Source organism: Pseudochaenichthys georgianus, chromosome 11 (assembly GCF_902827115.2).
Source record: "Pseudochaenichthys georgianus chromosome 11, fPseGeo1.2, whole genome shotgun sequence".
Classification (NCBI taxonomy): Eukaryota; Metazoa; Chordata; class Actinopteri; order Perciformes; family Channichthyidae; genus Pseudochaenichthys; species Pseudochaenichthys georgianus.
The window spans coordinates 20,780,029-20,802,956 of NC_047513.1; the positions used below are offsets into that span (position 1 = coordinate 20,780,029).

At 41.0% G+C, this 22,928-nt stretch overlaps 1 protein-coding gene across 18 annotated transcripts in view; it reads left to right on the top strand.

Annotated features, from left to right (window-relative positions):
* The window catches only part of clasp2 (cytoplasmic linker associated protein 2), a 71,097-nt gene that overhangs the window by 13,741 nt on the left and 34,428 nt on the right, over positions 1-22,928 (top strand). For 14 of the 18 annotated variants that reach the window (XM_071204843.1, XM_034094100.2, XM_034094103.2 and 11 more), the window contains exons 3-8: positions 1,484-1,587; positions 2,328-2,419; positions 3,896-3,971; positions 6,042-6,139; positions 10,363-10,433; positions 21,069-21,200. In XM_071204843.1, coding sequence (XP_071060944.1) covers positions 1,484-1,587; positions 2,328-2,419; positions 3,896-3,971; positions 6,042-6,139; positions 10,363-10,433; positions 21,069-21,200 — 573 coding nt within the window. Of the gene's footprint in view, positions 1-1,483; positions 1,588-2,327; positions 2,420-3,895; positions 3,972-6,041; positions 6,140-10,362; positions 10,434-19,775; positions 19,989-21,068; positions 21,201-22,928 lie in introns of those variants that run through there. The other 4 variants (XM_071204851.1, XM_071204852.1, XM_071204853.1 and 1 more) reach the window with 1 other exon arrangement.

Here is a 22,928-nt window from a genome sequence, read left to right on the forward strand (position 1 = left end):
TGTGTGTGTGTGTGTGTGTGTGTGTGTGTGTGTGTGTGTGTGTGTGTGTGTGTGTGTGTGTGTGTGTGTGTGTGTGTGTGTGTGTGTGTGTGTGTGTGTGTGTGTGTGTGTGTGTGTGTGTGTGTGTGTGTGTGTGTGTGTGTGTGTGTGTGTGTGTGTGTGTGTGTGTTGTCATGCTTACTACAGCAGATGATGTTGTGTGCAACAATGCCCCCCTGTCATGTTTGAGGGTATTGTCCTTGTTGCCAACGCAACCAGCTGTTATGGCAACATAATGTATGTGCGCACACACATGGCAGGAAAGGAGAGGTGACATCACTCCCTACGCTGAAGTTTCAGACTAGGATTGTGTGTGTGTGTGTGTGTGTGTGTGTGTGTGTGTGTGTGTGTGTGTGTGTGTGTGTGTGTGTGTGTGTGTGTGTGTGTGTGTGTGTGTGTGTGTGTGTGTGTGTGTGTGTGTGTGTGTGTGTGTGTGTGTGTGTGTGTGTGTGTGTGTGTGTGTGTGTGTGTGTGTGTGTGTGTGCGCGCAGCATGCCCTTCTCTCATTCATGGCGCTGATGTCAAAGGGAGGTTTTGGGTTTGATGATAAAGGAAAAGATTCACCAGATCATAATAAGCTTGGCCAATTTAATAGCTTTTGGACCTCGATGTCAGTGTATGGCAGAGAGGAATAAGATGTATCTGAGGATATTGACATTATTTATAGGAACAAATTGTTGATTTTCATAATTTTATGGAATGTTTTGCTAATGAGAAATACTTAATATCACCATACTTTCATAAAAACAGACTTCCAACAGTCTCTTCACTTAATATTATATTTATAATGTTCACCTTAATATGATCTTCAGATTAAAAACTGTCGAGTAGCTGTTTATCAGATATTAAAGCTACAAAAACACTTGAAGCTGAGGGCTCTCTGCCAGCTCAGTTTGAAATTGCACAGAGGATTATAGTAACCATCTGAAGCATTTGTGTTATTGCCAAAATCTGTACATTTCAGTGCCAGCATCTAAAGGCTCTTACTCTTAATTCTGTACAGCGCACGTCACTGCGTTACGTAGACCGTGCAACTGGAGCAGTTGTGTGTTAGATAAAGTGGAAGTGACACGAGAGCATTTGATGATATGATACTATTTTAGTCACGGTCCATTTCTCATTTCCTATACTCTTGGTTTTATCAGAGCCTTGGTGTTGATGTTGGTATTGCTCAAGCCTTTACATTTCAATGTGTTTTATGTCATCTTTCACACAATCGCATACTGTAGCTAATGATAAACACATACAGTATTTATTTACAGTTTGTGTATTAACATGTTTTAAGAGTACTCCACATGGGGGCAGTGTCTATTTGTTGTCCTTTGTCTTTTCTTGTCTCAGTTTCATGTGTGGCCTCATGTAAATACTCAGTACACTTTTTAAACTGCAATTTTCATTTATTAACTTTTATTAACCCGTTGTCCATCTCTTTTTCTGCCTGTAGTTCTTCCAGCTCTGGTGGACCGGCTGGGCGATGGGAAGGACCAGGTCAGGGAGAACAGCCAAGCTCTTATCCTGCGCTGTATGGAGCAGAGTGCCTCGCCCATGGTGAGAAACACACACTCACTCACAAATGTTTACGTCATATCAACAAATATAATATTTTATGGACAAGGCATTCAAATACAACTTAGGATAAATGTAGATGTTGATCCTTAAAAAGTCTCAGGACTGTTGATGTGTTTCAAGTTCAGCGACTGACAGTAGACGCTGATTAGCAAATGTTAAAAACCGTATTGCATTGTGTTCGGCTGTTTACTGTTAAAGGACTCTTTCTGTCAAAGGCTGTCAAAATTGGCCACAAATGGTATTTATATATTCCTTTAAAAAAAAAAAAAAACCATAGGTTAAAATACTATAATATCTTTTTTTGACTAATGTTCGTTTCTGCATGTTCCTGCTGATGCTTATGTAAGCATTATATTATGCAGCTGGTTTTGGAAGTAGAAATAAGAAGTTATCTCTACAACATTTAAGCTTCAGATAAACTCTAGTTATTCCAGTTTTCAGGAAGAATGCACTATTGAGCCGAAAAACAGACAGCAGACAAATCACAGCCACCTCATTAAATTACATCATTAAATGTTCACTTCAGAGGAGCTCTGTGTTCGGGCTCCCTCACCTGGGTGTTAAAGGAATTACACTTCTACATCTCCACTCTGCTCTGTGTTGGCTACACAGAGCACACTAGCTGCAAAATCTGCTCTACCCCCTGATGAGCTGCCTGGAAAGAGCTTCCTCTTCTCGTTCTTTCAGTCAATCTCTCCCTTTTTCTCTCTCTCCTTCAGTTCGTTTGGGAAAGGCTACTTCCTGGTTTTAAACACAAGAACTTCCGCAGTCGAGAAGGAATCTGCCTCTGTCTCATTGCCACGCTCAGCACGTGAGTAACTTCCCCCTCGCCACCGTATCACTTCCAGGGTGAAATGTGAAAGAAAACACTGGACATTTTAAAGCTATTAAATGCATGCATATTTATTCTTATCCGGTGGGCAGCTCACACATTAGTCTAAACCAACTCATTGATTTATTAATGATATACTGAAGGTATTTTATGACAGTTTGCTATCTTAATCCTATACTCAGGTTTGACCAATAATCTTTGAATGCCTAATAGAAAAATGGTTGAAAAACACCCATCATGTGTTTTACTTGCGGAAAAGCCTAAATTACTAATCCTTAAAGAAAAATGTTGCAAAGTTAAACATTTGTGTATAAAACAAAGGATCGGCAGAGACCCATCAGTTATATAATGCATTGAGAACGTACTGATCACATTATAAAAATCAAATAGATATTTTGCTTTCCTGATCGTGCACCTCCATTAAGCTTTCGTGCTCACGCACAGAGTTTAGTTGCCCGGGCTACCTTTGGTGCCCTACCTTGCTGTACTGATGCCATACTTCTTCATTTTGAATTAACTCATGTGTTTTTATTGCTACTCTCCATGAGCATACCTTATTTGTTTGTTAAAGGAACACACACAGTCTTTCTCCAGGAATAATCTTCTTAACTGTTTGAGGACTGCAGAGGTGGCCCACGTGTTTTGTCATGTGACGTTAACAACCTTAAAGTCACCTCAGTCGTTTTCAGAGATTAAAGAAATCTGGTTTCAATTCACCCCGGCCTGAACTCTTACACAGTCTCACGCTCAGCTGTCAGGCCTGATGGAGGACTCTCTTCTCTACATTTAATTTGTACAGGACTGTATCTCACTGCTATGTTCCAAAGAAAATGTCTCAGCTTAATATGAGATGTTTTTCCACAAGTCACAGGAGGTTAAATAAATCACATCCTCGAGGATAAATAAAAAAGACTAATTAAAATCTAATTAAAATCTTTTTCCAAGATGAATAATTTCTTCTAATACATCATGACTTTGAAATGGTTGTTATTAATGTCACATGGTTAGTTGTTTTTGGGCTGTGTGTACACCCTAACGACCTGCATTCTGAAAAAAAAAAAGATATATGTATATTTTAGTCGCTTGCTTAATTTGCTCTAAATTCCCTTCGTATTGTTGTGATTTATTTGTTGTTAAATGATGAAGATACTGTTAATTGGCTCGTGTTATCTCAGGTTGCAGGGCTTTAACCTCTCTCAGCCACCATAAATAAATACAAGTTGTTAGAAAAAAGTAAAATATAAACAGCTGTCTGCTCGATTTATCCCAGAAGTCATACATTCTATTCACACTTGACACCTGGCTTTCTAAAATGCAGCCTCCCTCTTGAGAATAAGAGCAATTCCATATTCCTGTAAATGTGAAATGAATAATGTGCAAGCTTTAAGACTGCAGGTATTTCAGCCTTGCTTTAACTTCATGAATAAAATATAATTATTTTCATTTCCCTCTCAGGTATGGAGCCCAGCCATTGAGCCTCAGTAAACTGGTTCCTCATCTCTGCACGTTGACTGGAGACCAGAACCCACAGGTAAGAGACGCATCACTTCAGCATTATAATTAGGGGTGTAACGCTTCACAAACATTTCGGTTCGGTACGTACCTCGGTTTTTAGCTCACAGTTCGGTACATTTTCGGTACAGCTGAAAAAACTATCACAAAACATAATATTTTTTGGGGTTTTTTAATTATTATTAAACTGTGAATAATGTATTCACTCAAATAAATACAAAATATAATAAAATGAACATTAAGGTGCAGCATTTCGTTGAACTGAAATAATCTGTATTGTACTAGTACTCACCTAAGCAGCCAGCTTGACATTAGGACTTGCTTGTCATTGTATTTTATGTTTTTTGAAAGAAAGATGTACTTGTCCACATTGCTTGCCGAAAGGGCAGATCCGCTGGCACTAACAATGTCTCCTGCTGTGGAGAACACCCTCTCGCTAGGGACAGAGGTAGCCGATACAGCCAGGTAGCGCTTTGCTAACATGGCAACATAAGGATATTTGGCGTCTGTAATAGCTTTGGCTCGGTCTGAACTTGTTGCGAGTGGTGGAGGCTTAAATGCTAGCGGGAGTTGGGTTTGCACTTCAGTCTTTTTTCTTTTGGTACCAGTGATATTCACGTTCGGGTGATGCCTTTTCAAATGAGTGTGCAAGTTTGATGTATTGCCAGCCGCGTAACCAATGTTAGTTGAACAATGCCGACAAACAGCTTTGGTTCGGTCCACCTGTCTTTGTCCGTCATCCTTGTACGTAACTGCGAAACCAAAATGTTCCCAAACCGGAGACTTCAATGATGCTGGAGGATTTTTCGAGCTCAACTTTATCTGCTTTCGCCATTTCCTCAAATTACTTACTAAATTTGAACACATCCCTGTGACCATCTCTCATAGTATGCCTCTCGTCCAATGAAATGACTTGGTCGCTCTATGACGCGTTGAACACAATGTGAGCAAATTACACTGAACGCTGCGATGCAGCACCTGAGATTACTTCCAAGAAGTTGTTCACGTTCTCAATTTTTTATGTTTAACGTTATATTCGTTCGGTACACTTCGGTACACACGTGAACCGAAGAGCCCATACCGAATATTTTCGGTACGAATACGTATACCGTTACACCCCTAATTATAATATATAATCTGCTTGCATATCTGCTTGTACTGTATCGAATGGGTAGAGAAATGTTTCTTCCCTGTACCAGTCCGTAGCTAAGCTTGTGGTTTAGCTCTCAGCCTCCAGAGTGTGATTATCACTGTTATTAGAGCAGATGGGCTCTGTGTAGTGAGCACTAACACCCAACCATTAACACACACACACACGCACACGCACACACACACACACACACACACACACACACACACACACACACAACACACACACACACACACACACACACACACAGAGAGTACTTGCTGAATATGTGTGAGGGGTTGGTTTTATATCTCCTGTGGAGTTGCACCCCAAAACTGAAATCTGCTCTTCTCCTCTACCCAATGATTATCTACCCACATTCTGTCCCGACCAATCAAAATCTTCAGCAGTCTTCGCCCACCCTCAGTTGCAGAGTATCCCTTTTACAGCATCCCAGCACCAAACCACTACAGTGCTCACAAAATAACTAGCAAATCCGATGTCTCCCATTAGAGGGATTAGTGCAGGTTTTGTTTTTCAATCTCTTTTGTAATCTCTCTTTTGTGCGTGTAACCCCAAACAGTAAAGCACGAGGGTAATCTGTATGCAATTTGACCATATTTGCAAGAAACACAACATTTTAGATGGTATACCAGTGCAAGTTTTCAATGCATTGTTATTACAACCGCAGGCAATACAAAAGGATAAACTAGCAATAAGAAAGGAATGAAAAAACAAATACATTTTCATGACAGGAAAAGGAGTAGGTAATATCTTGTACCTGAAGTAAGATCCATCAGCCTTGTTTTGTATCTCCAAAAAGGACATAACACAATTCTATATGCATCCGGAGAGGGAGATATAAAGGGGAACAAATAAAATGCTTGTAGCTGTTACGCTTCCTACGGTTGCACATCTTTTTGTAGGTCTTTTAAATTGCATAACATCTGCTGTCTGTAGGTACGCGAGGCCTCCATAGCAGCACTGGTGGATGTTTACCGTCACGTTGGAGAGAGGGTCCGAGCAGACCTGGGAAAGAGAGGACTGCCCGCTGCAAGGTGAGTTATTTTGAACATGTCAGCTATATAGATAATCTCCTGCATTGTGAGCACCCGTTTTTCTACTTGTTTGTTTGAGGGGGAATTGTGTGGAGGGTCTGTGGGTCCCGTGGCCCTGGCACTTTCTCTGTTCCAGGCCACACCATGCACCACTCTGCCCTTCACACACACAGAGAGACACTTTCATCCAGAGCACAATGCTGACTGATCGGGGGGGGAGGGTGGGAGTGGGCACATGGGGCACAAAGGCGTTGGGTGGAGTAACAGAATTTGTGAAAAATTGCAGAAAGTCTGTGTGTGTTAAGGTCCATTGAGAGGTTTCGTCCTTCTTTGGTCGTCCTGGTTACATGTGCTGGTTTGAGGGTTATTCTAAGCACACAGTGACCCCTTCTCTCTCCCCCTGTGTGAGACCTGATCAGCAGCCAGGGTTGTGTGCTGACTGCTCAGTATGAGTCTTGCGTCTGTGAATGCTGGCTGTGGCCATGTGTCATGTGTTGTGCATATTAAGCCTGTTTGTCTCCAGTATAAACACGCCTTCTGTTCATGTGGGATTCATACAGCTTGCTGTGTGTCTGTTATGTTGAGGTCTCACAGATGTGCAGATTACAGTTCGACACCAATACTTCTTCTGTGGAAGTGTACCGTTAACATTCAAACATTACAATATGCATTGATTTTAGCTTTAATTAGGGTTAGCCAACATTTATTTCTTGTTACTGTATTCACTATTGGTATCAGAGCACTATTTGTAGGTACATGGTTGCAGGGTTTAATTAAGGTCTGCAGCCAAGGTCTTGCCAACTAGATCACATATCAAGTCTGCAGAGCTGTTATCAGATAATGGAGAGAAAGTGGAAGTTGTGACAAGAGGTTGAAAGTTGGAAAGCGCATTGGAGAAGGCAGAATGGATAAAAGTAGCAAATGACAAGATATATGCCATGTTTCTCAACACAAGGTTAGCCCGCATGAAATCCTTGATGTGTGTGGCTGATAGCAGTTTGTGTCACATGCATTATTGATGGGGGATTTTTGGTTTAAGTATCTCTTTGTTATGCCCTTTAATTAGGAAAAGAGCCCCCCTTTGTATCCAAGCCTACAGCCCTAAATTACATACATAATGTTTTGTTTTATTTAAATGAAAATATGTTTACACTAACCCAACTAATTGTAATAAAGAAACATTTTGTAATGCAATGCAGGACAACCTTAAGGTCAATCCACATTGTCAGAAGTGTTTTGTATGTCTTCCAGTAATGTAGTAATCTACACTGACCCACAAACACCCTCCATGCTTTTTTTACCCTTAGACTTTGGCTGTCAGCTTGCAGGGTTCACTATCTGGTATATTCTGGCATAGGCTATAGGCAAGATAAAAAGATGAATCAATTCATAAGTAAAAGCAATGGAAATGTATTCCTGTTGGTACCTATATGAATAACATTGTGACTGGCAGTCAGAGTTGCTCTACATTGAATGGACCAAGTTCTTTAGCAGTGCTTAAGGGGCCACTCATGTCTCTCGCTTTTAATGTCCCATCAAGAGTTGTACCTTTTTTGTTTGTTATTGGTCTATAGTATGTGTGGGTTGTTCTGCCTGGATGCTCCTGATTTGTAATGCCTGGTAACTAATAAAGGTTTAAGATGTAGTTTACTATCAAAATCAAGGAATGGTTTTACCCCAAATTAGCTTCTTCCCTAATTCAGGTCCCAGACTGTTAAGAACAGGATTGTTGAGTTTGATTTAATCATTCGGGTCAGTTCATCTGGTCAGTGTTCTGCACCTCGGATGAGATCACTCGTCCAACAGTGAACCTGATTACTCCTCTAAGACTGACAGTGACTCGGGTTAACCCTGCTCTGGCTGTCAGCCTGAATGGGTCAGCAAGTATTATCTGACCCAGCTCCTTCTGTCCTGCTTTGAATGTAGGTCAGACATTACCTGGATTTCTTTGTTCTAACTCTAGCAGTGATTCGTACGGAAGTCCTATTCTAGATTTGAGTCCATTGTTAATGGTACACTACATGGGAATAACCTTGGAAAGCTGTCTCCTATTAATAGGTCCGATGCTGATTGATCAATGATTATTCTATAGACCTGCTTCACGCATATTTCTTGTTCGAGAGTGAAATGATCTGCCTGACAAGTGTTCTGAAGTCTGCTTGATTCGAGTGGAAGATTTGAATGGCCGATGACCTGTGCCCAACACAGATTGATATTTCAGTGTAAAAGGTGCAGCAGTGTGAAGATGGGATGCTGGAATCAAAAGATGTGAGGAGGGAGGTTTAAGTAAAAAAGATGAATAGAAAGGAAGGAGGGAAGGCAAGGGTTGGAGAGACATGGAGGGGGGAGGATAAGCACCGCTTTCTATCTGCCGCTAGCTGTGCAACCCCTCCCCCTCTGACGAGTGTGTATATGTGTGCGTGTCTGGGTATGGGAGGGAGGTTATGTAAAGGGTAACTGAATCTCTTCCCTGCCTGTCACATAAACTGGCCTGTTTGTCTCTCTGACACACACATGCACGCAGAGACCCCGTCTGAGATTTAACCTTTTGTACCGCTGTGGACATTTCTCAGTAGGTGGTGCTTTGTCCTATGCCCATAGCATGCTTTGCTCTTTCCTTTTTTTGGCTCCTTTTCTCTCTCTCTCTCACGCCGTCGCTCCCTCCTCCCGTCTTCCACCCTCCCTCCCCTCTCGGAGCCACTGCACCATGTTGGATACAAAGAGCTGAGGGAAGTCGAGGACCAGAGTGTGTCACTAGCATGGGAGCTAACGCTATGTTGCGCAGCAACCTATTAAATAGTCCTCTTGGAAATACTGAGGCAAATGAGTATTGAAGACTTAAGGCTGGGCTATTTCTGAACTGAATAGACATACTAATGAAAGAAAAGGACCCACGTGAGAGGACTACACATCAGAGGAGCACCTCGCAACGTTAATTGTCACTTGTCTTGAGCTGTTAAGCTGTCCTTTAGTTGTGGACCTGCTCCGAGACAGCAAAAGACAAACAGACAGAAAGAGGACGGTGTGTATGACGCTTATTCCTGTGTGCTGACATCCATGGCTAACCTTTAACAAGGAGACATGGGAGCATGTTACTTGACGTTGTGTCTGTGTTATTGTCATACCATTCATTTATACGAGATCAAAGCTGCGCAATGTGCTGGAAAGGTTTGAGGTTATTATTTGTGCTATTGTTTGATATTTGCTGGACTGTGATCTGGAAAGACATTACAGTATTAACATGCAGAGAATCTTACCTGTGTCGCACATGACTGAGCAGACCTGGCTCGGCATTGCGTTTGTTTTTATGTGTTTAGTGCTGAGCAGGATGTTGAAAGGACTCGTGTCGTGTTGCTGCTGAAGCCTCATGTGTGTGATGTAGACACACCCACCCTCAGACAGACAGGCAGACAGACAGGCGGGCGGGCGAGCAGTCCACATGTTGCTGCTGATCATACCTTCACTTGAAATTCACAGCACATGCCTGTCTGTGTCTAGTTCAAAAATGTGTGTGTGAGCGTGCATCCATCTGTGTGTGCTCCCTTGTCATGACTCTGACTTGAGGTGATTGTGTAAGGTTTTATAATTCAGTATCATTGTGATATATCCAATTTAGAGATGAGGGATTATTCAATGATGATGATTTATGATCTTTTAATGTAATTCTATTGCAATTAATTACTTATTGATACACAATTACACCCTATTATAGATTATAAATTCATATATTAACTACAAATGTGTTAGGAAATTAGATGTTAGATCATCACAATATTGCAGTTCAGTGCTTGAACCCGGATTCAAGCCGGAATCCGGGTTAATCTCATTATTGTCCTAATCTTAGTACTCCGTATTTATGTGCATGCATGTGAAACAGTCAATGTATAGCTGGAAATATATATATATATTTTTTTATACTTACATTCTACGTGAATCTGTTATGTTCATTTTGCATTAAAGTTCACAGTAAATGAGAAACTACCCAGTACTTTTCAAGAATTTAATTCACAAGAGTACAAGAGTTTAAGCACATGGTCATTAAACTATTTGTTTATTTAATTACCACAAAACATACTATATGCAATATATTGTTATCGAGATTACCTATATCGGTATAGAAGCTTTTAGCCATACTACCCAGCCCTATTACAATTCTGCAATTATAGTTTTTGATAAGCTATGTTGGTATATTTTGCTCTAACAGTTCTTCTCTCTCTCTCTAGGTTACAGACGTTATTCTCTCGTTTTGATGAAGCCTTGAGTTCAGGCAACATGGCTCTCAGCCCGAGTCACGGTGAGTGCCTTCTCTCTTTTATTTTACCACAGTTGTGTTGCCCTCTGAGAGCCACATAGTTTAGCCCTGTTGTCAAGAAGATTCTGCTGCTGTCAGGTAGTGTGTGTGTGTGTGTGTGTGTGTGTGTGTGTGTGTGTGTGTGTGTGTGTGTGTGTGTGTGTGTGTGTGTGTGTGTGTGTGTGTGTGTGTGTGTGTGTGTGTGTGTGTGTGTGTGTGTGTGTGTGTGTGTGTGTGTGTGTGTGTGTGTGTGTGTGTGTGTGTGTGTGTGTGTGTGTGTGTGTGTGTGTGTGTGTGTGTGTGTGTGTGTGTGTGTGCGCTTGTCTATCTGCATGTGCTTTTGTGGTAATGTTTGTTGCCATGAGCTCCTGTAAGAGGACCTAACAGGATTAATGGTTTAATCTGTGTGTGTGTGTGTGTGTTTGGGTGCATTTGTGTGTGTTTGTTGCCGGTCAGACCTGCGCTGAAGGCTGAAGCTGAGTGTATGTTGTGTGTGTCTCTGGGATCCTCAGGCTTAACCATTGTTGTTAAAACACAGAAGGTTATGGTGGTATTGACGACACCCCCTATAGCAATGTTTTACTTTGTATTTTCACCCTCAGATTAAAACAGTTGGTACAGTAGCTCTTAAACAATTCGATTTTTCAATTATTCACTGAATAACAATGACGTCTTTTTGATAGTTTGAAAGAACAGCTGCTAGCGTTATTGTGCCGTTTCCACCAACGGCTGACATTGTGTTATGGGATCTAACGGTCTGATATGCAGAATCAGTTGTCAGTGCTACAGCAACTCCTGGCCCCCGATGTTTGCCTATGAAAGTAATTCCAAAAGCAATAGGTTTGAGATTAGTACAAATTAAAAACAGCAATAGAATCTGATAGCTATTTGGTATGAGCAGAAGCAATTGGTACTAAAAAAAGTTGGATTGTTTGTGAGGTAGAGTTGTTACGATACCGATAACAGTATCAGAAATGATTTCAATAAAGCCTGAAATGCAGGGACAGGTTACAACTAACAGAGTTTAGACGCTGATTCAATATCATATTATCATATATTCTATCAGCTCATTAACGTTTTGAGCATCAACTTTGTCAATCTCTGTTATCCATGCTTACCGTTGATGAAACCTCAACAGAAATGATAAAGAAGCATGATGGCTTGTTGTAAGAAAAAATAGCCGCGTCTGAAATTGATGATGGAAGTCGCTAACCAGCGAGCCATCTCACTTCTTTCTCATTTCTGGTGACAGCTGCACTGCCCAACTAAACTACATAATAAAGAAACTTCTGAGACATTCTGAATGTATTTGTTCATGTTTGACTGGAGTAACCATATATTAATGCAGGGTAAGCAGTTTACAGCTGTTAGAAGAAAAAAGAAGGCGCTTGTATTGCATCAATAGTTCAGATACCAGTATCTAAATGGGAAAAAGTTATTGAAACGTCTCCACTGTGAGGTCAGTTGTGTCTGTTGTTGTTGTTGTTGTCGAGGATCCTGACATTGGCCTTGCTACCTTCAGGCGGCCTGTCACAGTCTCTGTCAGTCTCAATGGGACAGCAGCGGTCGGTGTTGCAGTTTGTGTACTTCGAAAGAGAAGAAACGAGGAGAGACGTAGCTCAGGGTGGGTAGTTGGTGTCGTTGCCATGATGCTGTCTCTGGTGTCAGCAGAGAGATGGAGGGAGAGCTACTTTTATCTCCCACCCCCCTAGGGGTTAGAACAAGTTTTGTCATTCGGTCCATAATAATTAATTTGTTATGATCAAATGATTTTGTGACTTCTTCTTTTAACTCTTGCATATTTGATGCTTTCTGTCATGTGCTTGACTGGGCATGAAAGCACTGCTTGTGATGAACCAGATAGACATTTTGGAAATATTTCTTTTTTTTACAATGATGGCAGGCAGATAATGTAAAATAAACATTGCAACACATAGTAGCTTCTTGAAACACAACTTCATACCTTAGACACAGAAAACTCAGCACCCTCCCGGTTTGCCTGAAACAGCCTAAAAAAGCAGTTCTCAAACCCCTTTACAACCATACCTTAATTGAACTGCTAATCCATGGTTGGTGCCTCTTTAGGTAGCTCCTTTTGAAAACTCTCCCTATCTGACGTTATGTGTTGACCACATTTTCTACTCCCTGAGTAAGCGTGAGGTGAAAGTGTCAGCAGATGCTCAGCAGGGGAACTTTGGCTGCCCTTGGCTGACACCTCAAGTATACTTCTGCTTGTTTCGTTTCATCATGCTGCTTTTTGTTGAGTCACACACATTTAAATTGTCATTGCATTCTCATCCCTGTCTATTTAAGTCCAATTATTATTCATAAGGATCAATCTGCAGATTAGTTTCATGACAAATGATTTTCTATAAAAATGAAATTGACTCTCAGCTAATTTGAACTTCTGAACTCATGTTTAGCACTCAACAAGTCACACAGATCAGCCAAAGGCTCAGAGTGAACTTTTTTTGCTGAGAAAATCTAAAAAGAAAAGGGGGACACATTACATTAGCTATTAAGAACTAATACAGGATGCAAACATGCACCTTACACTAAAACACACATCTGTACACAGAGCTCCTCCTCGCCCTTGCCCCACATCTAATTTAGGCCAGCTCTTTGTATTTGCTGTGGAGGGTTTTAGGCAGCTGTTGCTGAGAGAACAGGAGAGAGGATGGGAGGCGGGGGGATTGAGGGAGGATGCAGACGGAGATCTCGCGCAGTAGGCGAGTCACAGCGCTGTGCCTATCACTGCCTCTCCCTGATTCATCATGACAGAGAGAGAGAGAGAGAGAGAGAGAGAGAGAGAGAGGGAGGGAGGGAGGGATTGAATACATTAGAGCAGGGCTTCTCAAACTCCGGACCGAACTGCAAATCAATCCGGACCGAATCCTGTGTCCCATTATAAAAAGTATACAAAATAAAAACTTTCTGATGTAAATTAATGTGTCACAAGCATTGCAGACCGCAAGTTAACCGCAAGTTTACCATGACTTTCTAATGCCTTTTTTGCCGAGGTTCAAGGCATTGACTATAGACAAACAGTGCCATTTATCTCACTAGTTCAAGCTACCATACTGTGTGTGTGTGTGTGTGTGTGTGTGTGTGTGTGTGTGTGTGTGTGTGTGTGTGTGTGTGTGTGTGTGTGTGTGTGTGTGTGTGTGTGTGTGTGTGTGTGTGTGTGTGTGTGGTGTGTGTGTGTGTGTGTGTGTGTGTGTGTGTGTGTGTGTGTGTGTGTGTGTGTGTGTGTGTGTGTGTGTGTGTGTGTGTGTGTGTGTGTGTGTGTGTGTGTGTGTTCATCTGGATATGGATGCTGGCACTGAGACAAAGGATTGTCCACATATGGTTTTAGATTGAAATCAGCTTAATCTCCAAGCACTTTAACCCCAAATGCTCTGGCTCAAAGTGTGTGTGTGTGTGTGTGTGTGTGTGTGTGTGTGTGTGTGTGTGTGTGTGTGTGTGTGTGTGTGTGTGTGTGTGTGTGTGTGTGTGTGTGTGTGTGTGTGTGTGTGGTGTGTGTGTGTGTGTGTGTGTGTGTGTGTGTGTGTGTGTGTGTGTGTGTGTGTGTGTGTGTGTGTGTGTGTGTGTGTGTGTGTGTGTGTGTGTGTGTGTGTGTGTGGTGTGTGTGTGTGTGTGTGTGTGTGTGTGTGTGTGTGTGTGTGTGTGTGTGTGTGTGTGTGTGTGTGTGTGTGTGTGTGTGTGTGTGTGTGTGTGTGTGTGTGTGTGTGCCTATACCTCTCCATCAGGTCGTTTCTGGCGTGACCTGAAAAGAGAATAACACTGTGAAGTAGCCTCTTGATGAATGCCCTTTTTCTCCCACTTCAATTCTTTCCTGTTGCAGCAGTATTGGGTCAAGTGTGTGTTCGCAACTCTACTGTTTCTTAAACTGGCCAACGTTTATTTTTAAATAAGCCAGTGGACAGATGATTGATGATGAACAAATCATCACGTTAAGATAAGGTCTATTATAGCTCACTCTGCTTGTCTTGACCCCAGTATTAAAGAGTGGTTTTCCTCCCACATTAGACCAACATATCTACCTGATTGTGAGAAAAGAAAAAGCAATAGAACATCATTTATGTAACTGATAGACTTTTGTTTTGCTTCTTCCTGTCTGTTTTGAAAAGAACTCTTCCTAGTCCAGTTATAAACAGATCAAATGATACAAGCTCAATATTTGCAATCTAATAATAGTAACATAGTTGGTATTCATTTTCATATAACGCAGATGATTAAGCCCATTCCAAATGAATTAACAAGACACATTTATTGGTTTAATACATTTTCAGAGCACACATGCAAACAAATAAGAATACTTATAGTTACATTAAACAAGCATGAAAAAGCATACAGTACGTGTTACTGAAATTTCTATCAAGAGAAAATAATTGAGCTGCGACACAGACTTTTGGTCTAAACCTGGTTAACATCGAACTGATAATGCATTTGTACATTCTCGACATTGCGTGTAGAGCAATGAAGCTTGTGTCTGGCGTTTCTGTGTAAGAAATTAGAACATGTCAGTGCTGCTGGCACCTTACTGAATGTCATTTGGTCCTGTCTGAAACTGTGCTTGTTTGAACACAAAAACACAAACCTACACACACACAAGCCAGGAGATATTTGCTGCTTTGCAGACTGACTATCCGTTGCATCTTTCATTGCTTGCATAGCTCAGTCAGTGTTGACAGGGACTGACACATATACACACACACACACACACACACACACACACACACACACACCCTCGCAGACATGCTCATTCTGCTCCAGTGCATCTTCGGCTCGGCAAAGGAAACCGTGACCCCGTTTCCAGGCTAGGCTGGTTGCCATGGCAAAACTTTCCTCTGAATATTATGGTTTATCCCATCTTCCCGACGTGGAATTTGGAACCCAAATTATACCTGTGTGTGTGTATGTGCCTTTGGGTGTGTAATGTATGCCTGTGTGTGTGCGTATGTTTATGTTAATGTGTGTGTTTTCATTTAAGCTTATTAATTCCTGAGCTTGGCTGGAAATGGAGCGGTCTGTCGCTCGTAGAGACCCCCGTTCCAGAAACAACTGGACGGCTGAGACTGAAACATCTGTTCACATCAATACAACATTTAACAGAGACATTTTTGCTTATTTTATGTCTTCTGTCTTGTTCCATAATAACTAAGCAATTAAATTATCTGTAAATATCCGGCTGAACAAAATGTGCATTTATCTAACAGGTTAGTTTTCCACAGACCTTATTTCGAACTCTTTTCCAAAATCCTATGGAGAAATCCCATTGCTTTTTTGTTGAAGGAACCCATGTGCAGCTTATTTCCTGGTTTTAGGACGCGTCACTGCACCACTCTATAGCTTCTGCTGCAAACAACATTCCTCCACTAATCATCACTGTTAGAACACTGACAGTAAAAGTGCATTATTATTATTATGGCGAATTGTACAAATTGTAGTTTTCCGTTGACACACAAACCTCTTGTAGTTCACTTTGGATCTGGGGCAGTCATGAGCTCTGTGACAGCGTTTGTCCCAGTTCCTGCAGTCTTACTCGTGTTCTCTGTGTGTCATATTTTCATGGGACTCTGCACACTGTCACATGGCTCTGGGTGAGAATATGTGACATTGCCTGTTCCCCTGCAGATTACTACAGATCAGCACAAACACAGGCTCTCTGTGTATGAGTCTAATTCCTCAAGAGATGTCTGGTTATACTCTTAGTCGCATGTTGACATTTACAGCTTAAATACGTGTTCACTTTCCTTATTTTCTGTTACTGGAGTGAAGCAAGGCTTGCATCCAATAATGATAACGTTTACACTAACATATGCACTGTGTATTATTATTATTATTATTATTATTACAGTTATTATAACTGTTATTATTATAATTATTATTATTATCAGTAGTAGTAGCACTACTAGTAGTAGTCCAGGATAACAGTTTGTCATAAACATTCTCCCTTAAATACTAACTTAATCTCATGAATTTAAGTGTTAACATTGAGTCAGTGGATATTCAAGTTGTCTATTGTATTCTGTGTAGTTATAGTTGAGACAAAAATACTCCCTTTCTGTCCTTGGTTCTCTTTTGTGTCTATGTTTCAGTTGGTCTCAGTGTTCCTCTTTGTGTTGATTTCTGTTGCCTTATTTGTTTATTTAGAACAGAGTCAGTGCTGCCACCATGTGGTCACAATTGAATATTTCTTTGTGTTTACAGAACTTTGATTTAATCCCTAAATGACTTTTGCAAGACTGTGATCTGGAAAGAGTTTATTATTGTGTGTGTGCATGTTTAGGCAGATCATGTTTGAACAAATTCAGGGCTTCCAACAAAAGGTGTGTGAAAAGTGTGTTGGTTACATTAAATCATGCAAGTGCATGTTATATATCCTTAATGCCCTCCATAGCGTGTGCTATGCACACATGCACAGCGGTGTCAAAAATGAACCAATTTATAGCTGATTATTCAATAAAAAGGAAATGAGAGATGATGATGACATTTTAGACGAGAAGAGACCATTGAATGTGCCATTGAATAAAACAATGCTGTACCAACAAATAAGTGAACTAAATCATGTATTAGTGCAACCAAATGAGAAAGTGGGAGAGATTTGTAGAAGTTAGTCTTGATCCCTGCTTTAAATTCACCTCTGATTGATTATTCCCATGCAACTATCAGATCTGCATATTTAAGCCAGTCGTTTTGCTCCTCATTTTGACTCTTCTTCTGAAATGGGAAGAGGGTATTGGAGTTTCCATGGCAACGCTACCTGGTACATGGAGGAGCTGATATTTCACACGGTCTGTTTGTTTGTGTGTATGTGCGTAGACATGTATTTAAATGTTGTTACATATTATTTGGCAGTGTGGTGTATCCTTGGAGGCAGCGGCCGGTTTCCTCCCCATCAATCCAGAGTCCACCCTAATTGAATAAAGTCACATTAAGTCAGCGGATAAACAGTAAATCCAACTGTTGATTCAAACTAAATTGGATATGTGTATGTGTGATGGCGAGCTTTCTGAACATCTTTGTTTCTGTTTGCCGCTCTATTCATTTGAGAAACTGATCTGCACAAGTTGCCATGGCAACAGCATGTGTGCAGTCTGCTCTCTCTCTCCGCCCTTCACCCAGAGACATTTTTCTCCCTTGGGATCTGACTAGACGGAAGCAAGAGATGCAAATCCTGCTAACAGTGATGCTAATCAATGCTTAGACCCTCAACGCATGACCGAGTATTGCTAATGGAGTCGTGGCTCTTGTTAGAAAGCAATTCAACTCATTCAACAGATATCTGATCTGCACACTCATGTCCTTTACATAAATATAACCGTATCATTGTATTTTCTCAAATTTGTGTTTTTTATGAAAAGGTGGTCTTGTAGTCCTCTCGACCCTGATGCTGATCCATAGCACTTACTTAGAACCCAGGTTTCCAATACTAACGTTACGTGCTAATTAGTGTTAGCATAACATTCATTATCTATTAATCTTTTGGTATATAGAATGTCAGAACATCTTAATTAATTTAAGTTTTGTTTTCTCACTCCAAAACCCACATATATTCAGAATATGATGTGAAAAAGCTTTTACTATTATATTTGCCATGAATTACAGTTTTGCTTTTTTCTGTCAATAAAGTAATTGTTACAGCTATAATGCCAATTGGGGAAAAAACATTTGAGGGCCAAACATCTTTAAAATGTCATACAACATATTTATTAATATATGTATTCTTGCTTTGTAATTCAATTTTATCAGATTTGAAATTATACAATGATTTTGATGAAGTTCACTTTAAGCTATAAGAATATTTGGGGTTGTTTACATCCATACAGTTTTGTCGACATGATGGCCCTTTATGGATTTATTGCACTGTCATTCGTCTGAAGTAATGTCAAAAATACATTCAGTTGACAATGATGCAAATTAATGCAAAAAAGCCAGAACTCAAGATTGGCAAGGCACAATACCAAATATCTATTTTAAGAATTGGCTGAAAAGATGTATATGACAGGAGAACATTTATATTGTATGGGATACCATTTCTTCAGCGTTCAATCATCCTCAAATTAAAGGTGAAAATGGGCAAAACAACCACGATCATTTAACTGTCTACAGATTCTCAATCTCTGCACTGTTTTTGTGTGTTAAGTGTATGTGGGTGTGTCTGTGTGAGAGGGGGGAGAAGGCCTCAGATGGAGAGGAGTGGTCTTCCCCCACCCTCCCCTTCGACCTCCTTTGATCATTGCTATCACTCTTTTGTTCTTTTGAACGGGAAGGGGGAGAGATTATATGGATAAATATGTTTCTCAGGTTGATGCAGTATCATCAAATCTGTGTTAAAAGGTTGTTGATATGTTGTGTGTGAGAGAGAGAGAGAGAGAGAGAGAGAGAGAACGAGAGTGTGAGAGTGTAAGAAGCTGGAGAGTGCGTGTTGTCAATAGTAATGAGCTTAGGTTAGCTGGTCTGGCAGGGACACCAAGAAGCCCTGTTAATATTCCTGGGGTGTCGTGTGTGTGTGTGTGTGTGTGTGTGTGTGTGTGTGTGTGTGTGTGTGTGTGTGTGGTGTGTGTGTGTGTGTGTGTGTGTGTGTGTGTGTGTGTGTGTGTGTGTGGTGTGTGTGTGTGTGGTGTGTGTGTGTGTGTGTGTGTGTGTGTGTGTGTGTGTGTGTGTGTGTGTGTGTGTGTGTGTGTGTGTGTGTGTGTGGTGTGTGTGTGTGTGTGGGGCCTGGCATTACTATACTTGTGGGGACCTAAATCTGTTTCCACAGTCACGTATGGGGACTCGCCTCCCTTATGGGGACAAATTGGAGGTCCCCATGAGGGGAATCATTAATTTTAGGATTAGGGTTAGGCATGTGTTGGTTATGGTTAAGGTTAGGATACATCTCGAGGAAATGCATGTAAGTCAATGTAATGTCCCCTGAAGTGGTGTGTGTGTGTGTGTGTGTGTGTGTGTGTGTGTGTGTGTGTGTGTGTGTGTGTGTGTGTGTGTGTGTGTGTGTGTGTGTGTGTGTGTGTGTGTGTGTGTGTGTGTGTGTGTGTGTGTGTGTGTGTGTGTGTGTGTGTGTGTGTGTGTGTGTGTGTGTGTGTGTGTGTGTGTGTGTGTGTGTGTGTGTGTGTGTGTGTGTGTGTGTGTGTGTGTGTGTGTGTGTGTGTGTGTGTGTGTGTGTGTGTGTGTGTGTGTGTGTGTGTGTGTCGCTCCCTTTCTCTCCCATACCACACACACTTAGTCCTGCCTCCACACTGGTTGCAACAATATGATGTCACCTCTCTCCCGATTGGCTGTGAGGCTGCTGAGGGAAGGAGGAGAGATGCTGGGAGAGGAAGGGAGGGATAGAAGATAGAAGGAGAGAGAGTGAAAGAAAATGCCGGCACTTGTATGTGTTGAGGAGTATACGGACAGCGGTGTCAGGAGTGTGTGTGCAGCTTTAGCCCGGCTATGAAATGTGTGTAAGGTGTGTGTATGCGTCTTTGGGTTCGGTTTAGAGAAGAGGGGGGACCGCGATACCACACCCTCCCAGGAGCATGAGGAGACTTATCTGCCAGAAGATCTGTGACTGTGAGTGTGTCGATGACTGCATGTGTGCTAAATGCTATTTCATTGCAAAAGATGTATATGTCTTTTTTCAAACATTTACTGAGTATGACATGATAGGCTGTGCATTCACTGTGAACCTGTCTCTTGTATATACACACACGCAGGCCTGTCAATTGATTTTGCACATGGGCTGTGTGTGTAGGTAAGTTTGACGTATGATTCAAGGTGTGGGGTGGTGGCTATGGCGCATTTCATGAATGGCTGGTTGTCAGAGCGACTGGAGCGCAACTGCATTCCTCTGCCAACGGTTTCATCTCCACAGTCCACTCTTGTGTGTTTGTGTGTGCGTGTGTTGCTCACATAATTGTCTTCCTTGTGTGTTTCGCTGCTAGATGCACATTCAAAATACTGCACTGTTGTTGCAAGGGTTTCTCAAGTTCTATAGCTAGCTTCCTGGCTAGCTTGAGTTCTGCTAGCATGCAGATTGAGTGTTCGGGCCAAAGAGAGTTCTGCCTGTCACTGGTTGCTTGGGTAGACATCTTGATCGCTGGCTGTGTTTTGTGCTCTTACTGTAGATGTGTGTGTGTTTGCTTTTTCTCTTAAACCATTGGTGTAATGAGTATTGATTTTGAGAGTCCTGACAAAGCTCTCTTTTTAGAAAACAACTCTAGACTGAAAAAAAAAGACGATAAGACGAAGGCAAATCCTTTCCTTATCATCTTTACTTATTATTATTATTTTAGCATTCAGTTTGTCACACTTTTGCACATGTTTGTATTTAGCAAATGACACACATATGTATTACATAGGTCAATTTCCACATGATATATCTCCTTTCTGTCCTGGACAATCGTCAGTTGTGTTTCTGTATTTGCTGATTGTATTGACAATCATGCAGATTGTGAACAAATATAATAATTGTTATTCTTTTTGCTCTAATGATGATCTGTATTTGAGAATTATGATTTGCAATATCGTATTAGATCCATAATAATCTTTCCCATGTTCACTCTGGACTTTACTCAATACCATTGTTTACTGAGACTTCTCCTTGCCCACAGTGCAGATTGTAACACTCCTCTCTCTTCTCGCTCCTTCCAGATCGTAGTTTTGAAGATGATGACAGTGTGGATGGGAATCGTTCTTCAGCCCAGGCCTTCAAGGTCCCAAAAGTTCCCAAGAAGCCGGAGCCCTCCGCCGCGCGCAGGCCCAGCGCAACCGGTGGCAAGCTCGGTATTTAACTTACTCACACAGTATTTAACACACAGCTAAGATTGTCTGCAAGAAACATCCGATGAGACAGCGTATGTATGTCATAACAGTAGACTTAGACTTGTGCCTCTTCTAGGCTAGCGGCTAATCAAAAATACCAACCTTGCAAGCTTTATTTATGTGTCACCAATACTTGTTTTCCAGTGTGTGTCACATGTCTCTGTCACAATTGGATAAATCAGAGCTTTTTGAATGCATAAATACTTGACAAAGATCTCAAGGCCATAAAGCATCATTCATTTTTTACCAGAATCCTTAGCTCTCCCTCTTGGCCTAAAGGCAAGTGCAACACTTTAGGTAAATATTATTTAACTGGAAAGATTAACAAAATATCCCTAGCTAATCTTAAAGCCCCTCAGACATTTCAGTATAGGTTTTTCCTGGAGGTGGGTGAAGGTTCTCTGGCAGAGATTACTGCTGTGCACTAGTGTTAATTTTGTCAGCTATTTTTTAATTTAGTTTTAGTCTTAGTCCTGTGTTAAATTTCCTTTTTTAGTTTTAATCCTATTTAGTCACCTTCATCCTGTTTTTATTTAGTCAAGATTTAGTCGACTAAAAGTCTGAGCATTTTAGTCTTATTTTAGTCAAAGAAAACTAATATTTTAACTAACTATTTTAGTCTACTTTCTGTCAATGAAAACTGTTGAGTCTTTTTTAGTCATCAGATTATATAGAACATTTCAGTCAAACTAGTCTAGCCAAAACCAATAATTTGTCATTTTAGTATATATAAATATAAATAAGATTATATCTTGTCCTTATTTGATGAAAATCACAGGTTGAATGAAGAAGCTTTGCAGAGAGTATCTGGTCAGGTTTGTGGTGTTTTTACCTGTGTTTTGGCCACATTGCTTCCCTTCTGATAAAACAATGCATTCGCTTTTTTTCTCCGCCTCATTGTAGCGAAAATGGGCCCAAATATCACGTTGTTTCTTTCTCCCAAGCAGTGGTGGCTTTAGACTTTTTCGTTGTCAGTCATTTTGACGGACAGGATCGTAACATTTCCGTCATAATACATTATTATCCGTCGAGTGCACAATGTATCACTCACTCGCGCTGACGCGGGGGTATTCGGTTAACGCGAGTTCGACCACTGCTCCCAAGCCCTGTTGTTGCCATTTTATTTTCTGTTAAATAAGGTTAGTTAGACCCGAGTCTTCCTGACAGTTCATATTGTGCCGCTGCCCGGTGTAATTCAAATCTACCGCAGACACACACAGATGCTGCCCTGCCGCAGCACCGGAAATGGAACTGCTGGGAGAAAAACTGACTATCAGAGATGTAATGTTATCTCTGATAATGTTTCGTCTCCTCATTTTTCGTCAACGAAAGTAAAGAGAGATTTTGGCATAGTTTTTATTTAGTAAACTACATTTTCGTCTCGTAACTTTTTGTCAACGATATTGCATGATTTCGTTACAGTTATTGTTTACTGCCGTCTCGTCATAGTCTCGTTTTCGTCATGGAAAAAAAAGTTGTTGACGAACATATTTCGTCATTGTTTTAGTCAACAAAATTAACACTACTGCGCACATAAAAGTAGATACTATTAGGGGTACAAAGACACCCCCTTTGTATATCCTTAGAAATCTGAACCTTATGTTCTTACGTGTGGTCGACTCAGGCCTGCAGAAATATACATTTTTGTTACATCGTATATACATTTTCCGTTGAGAAAGCCTTCTCTCT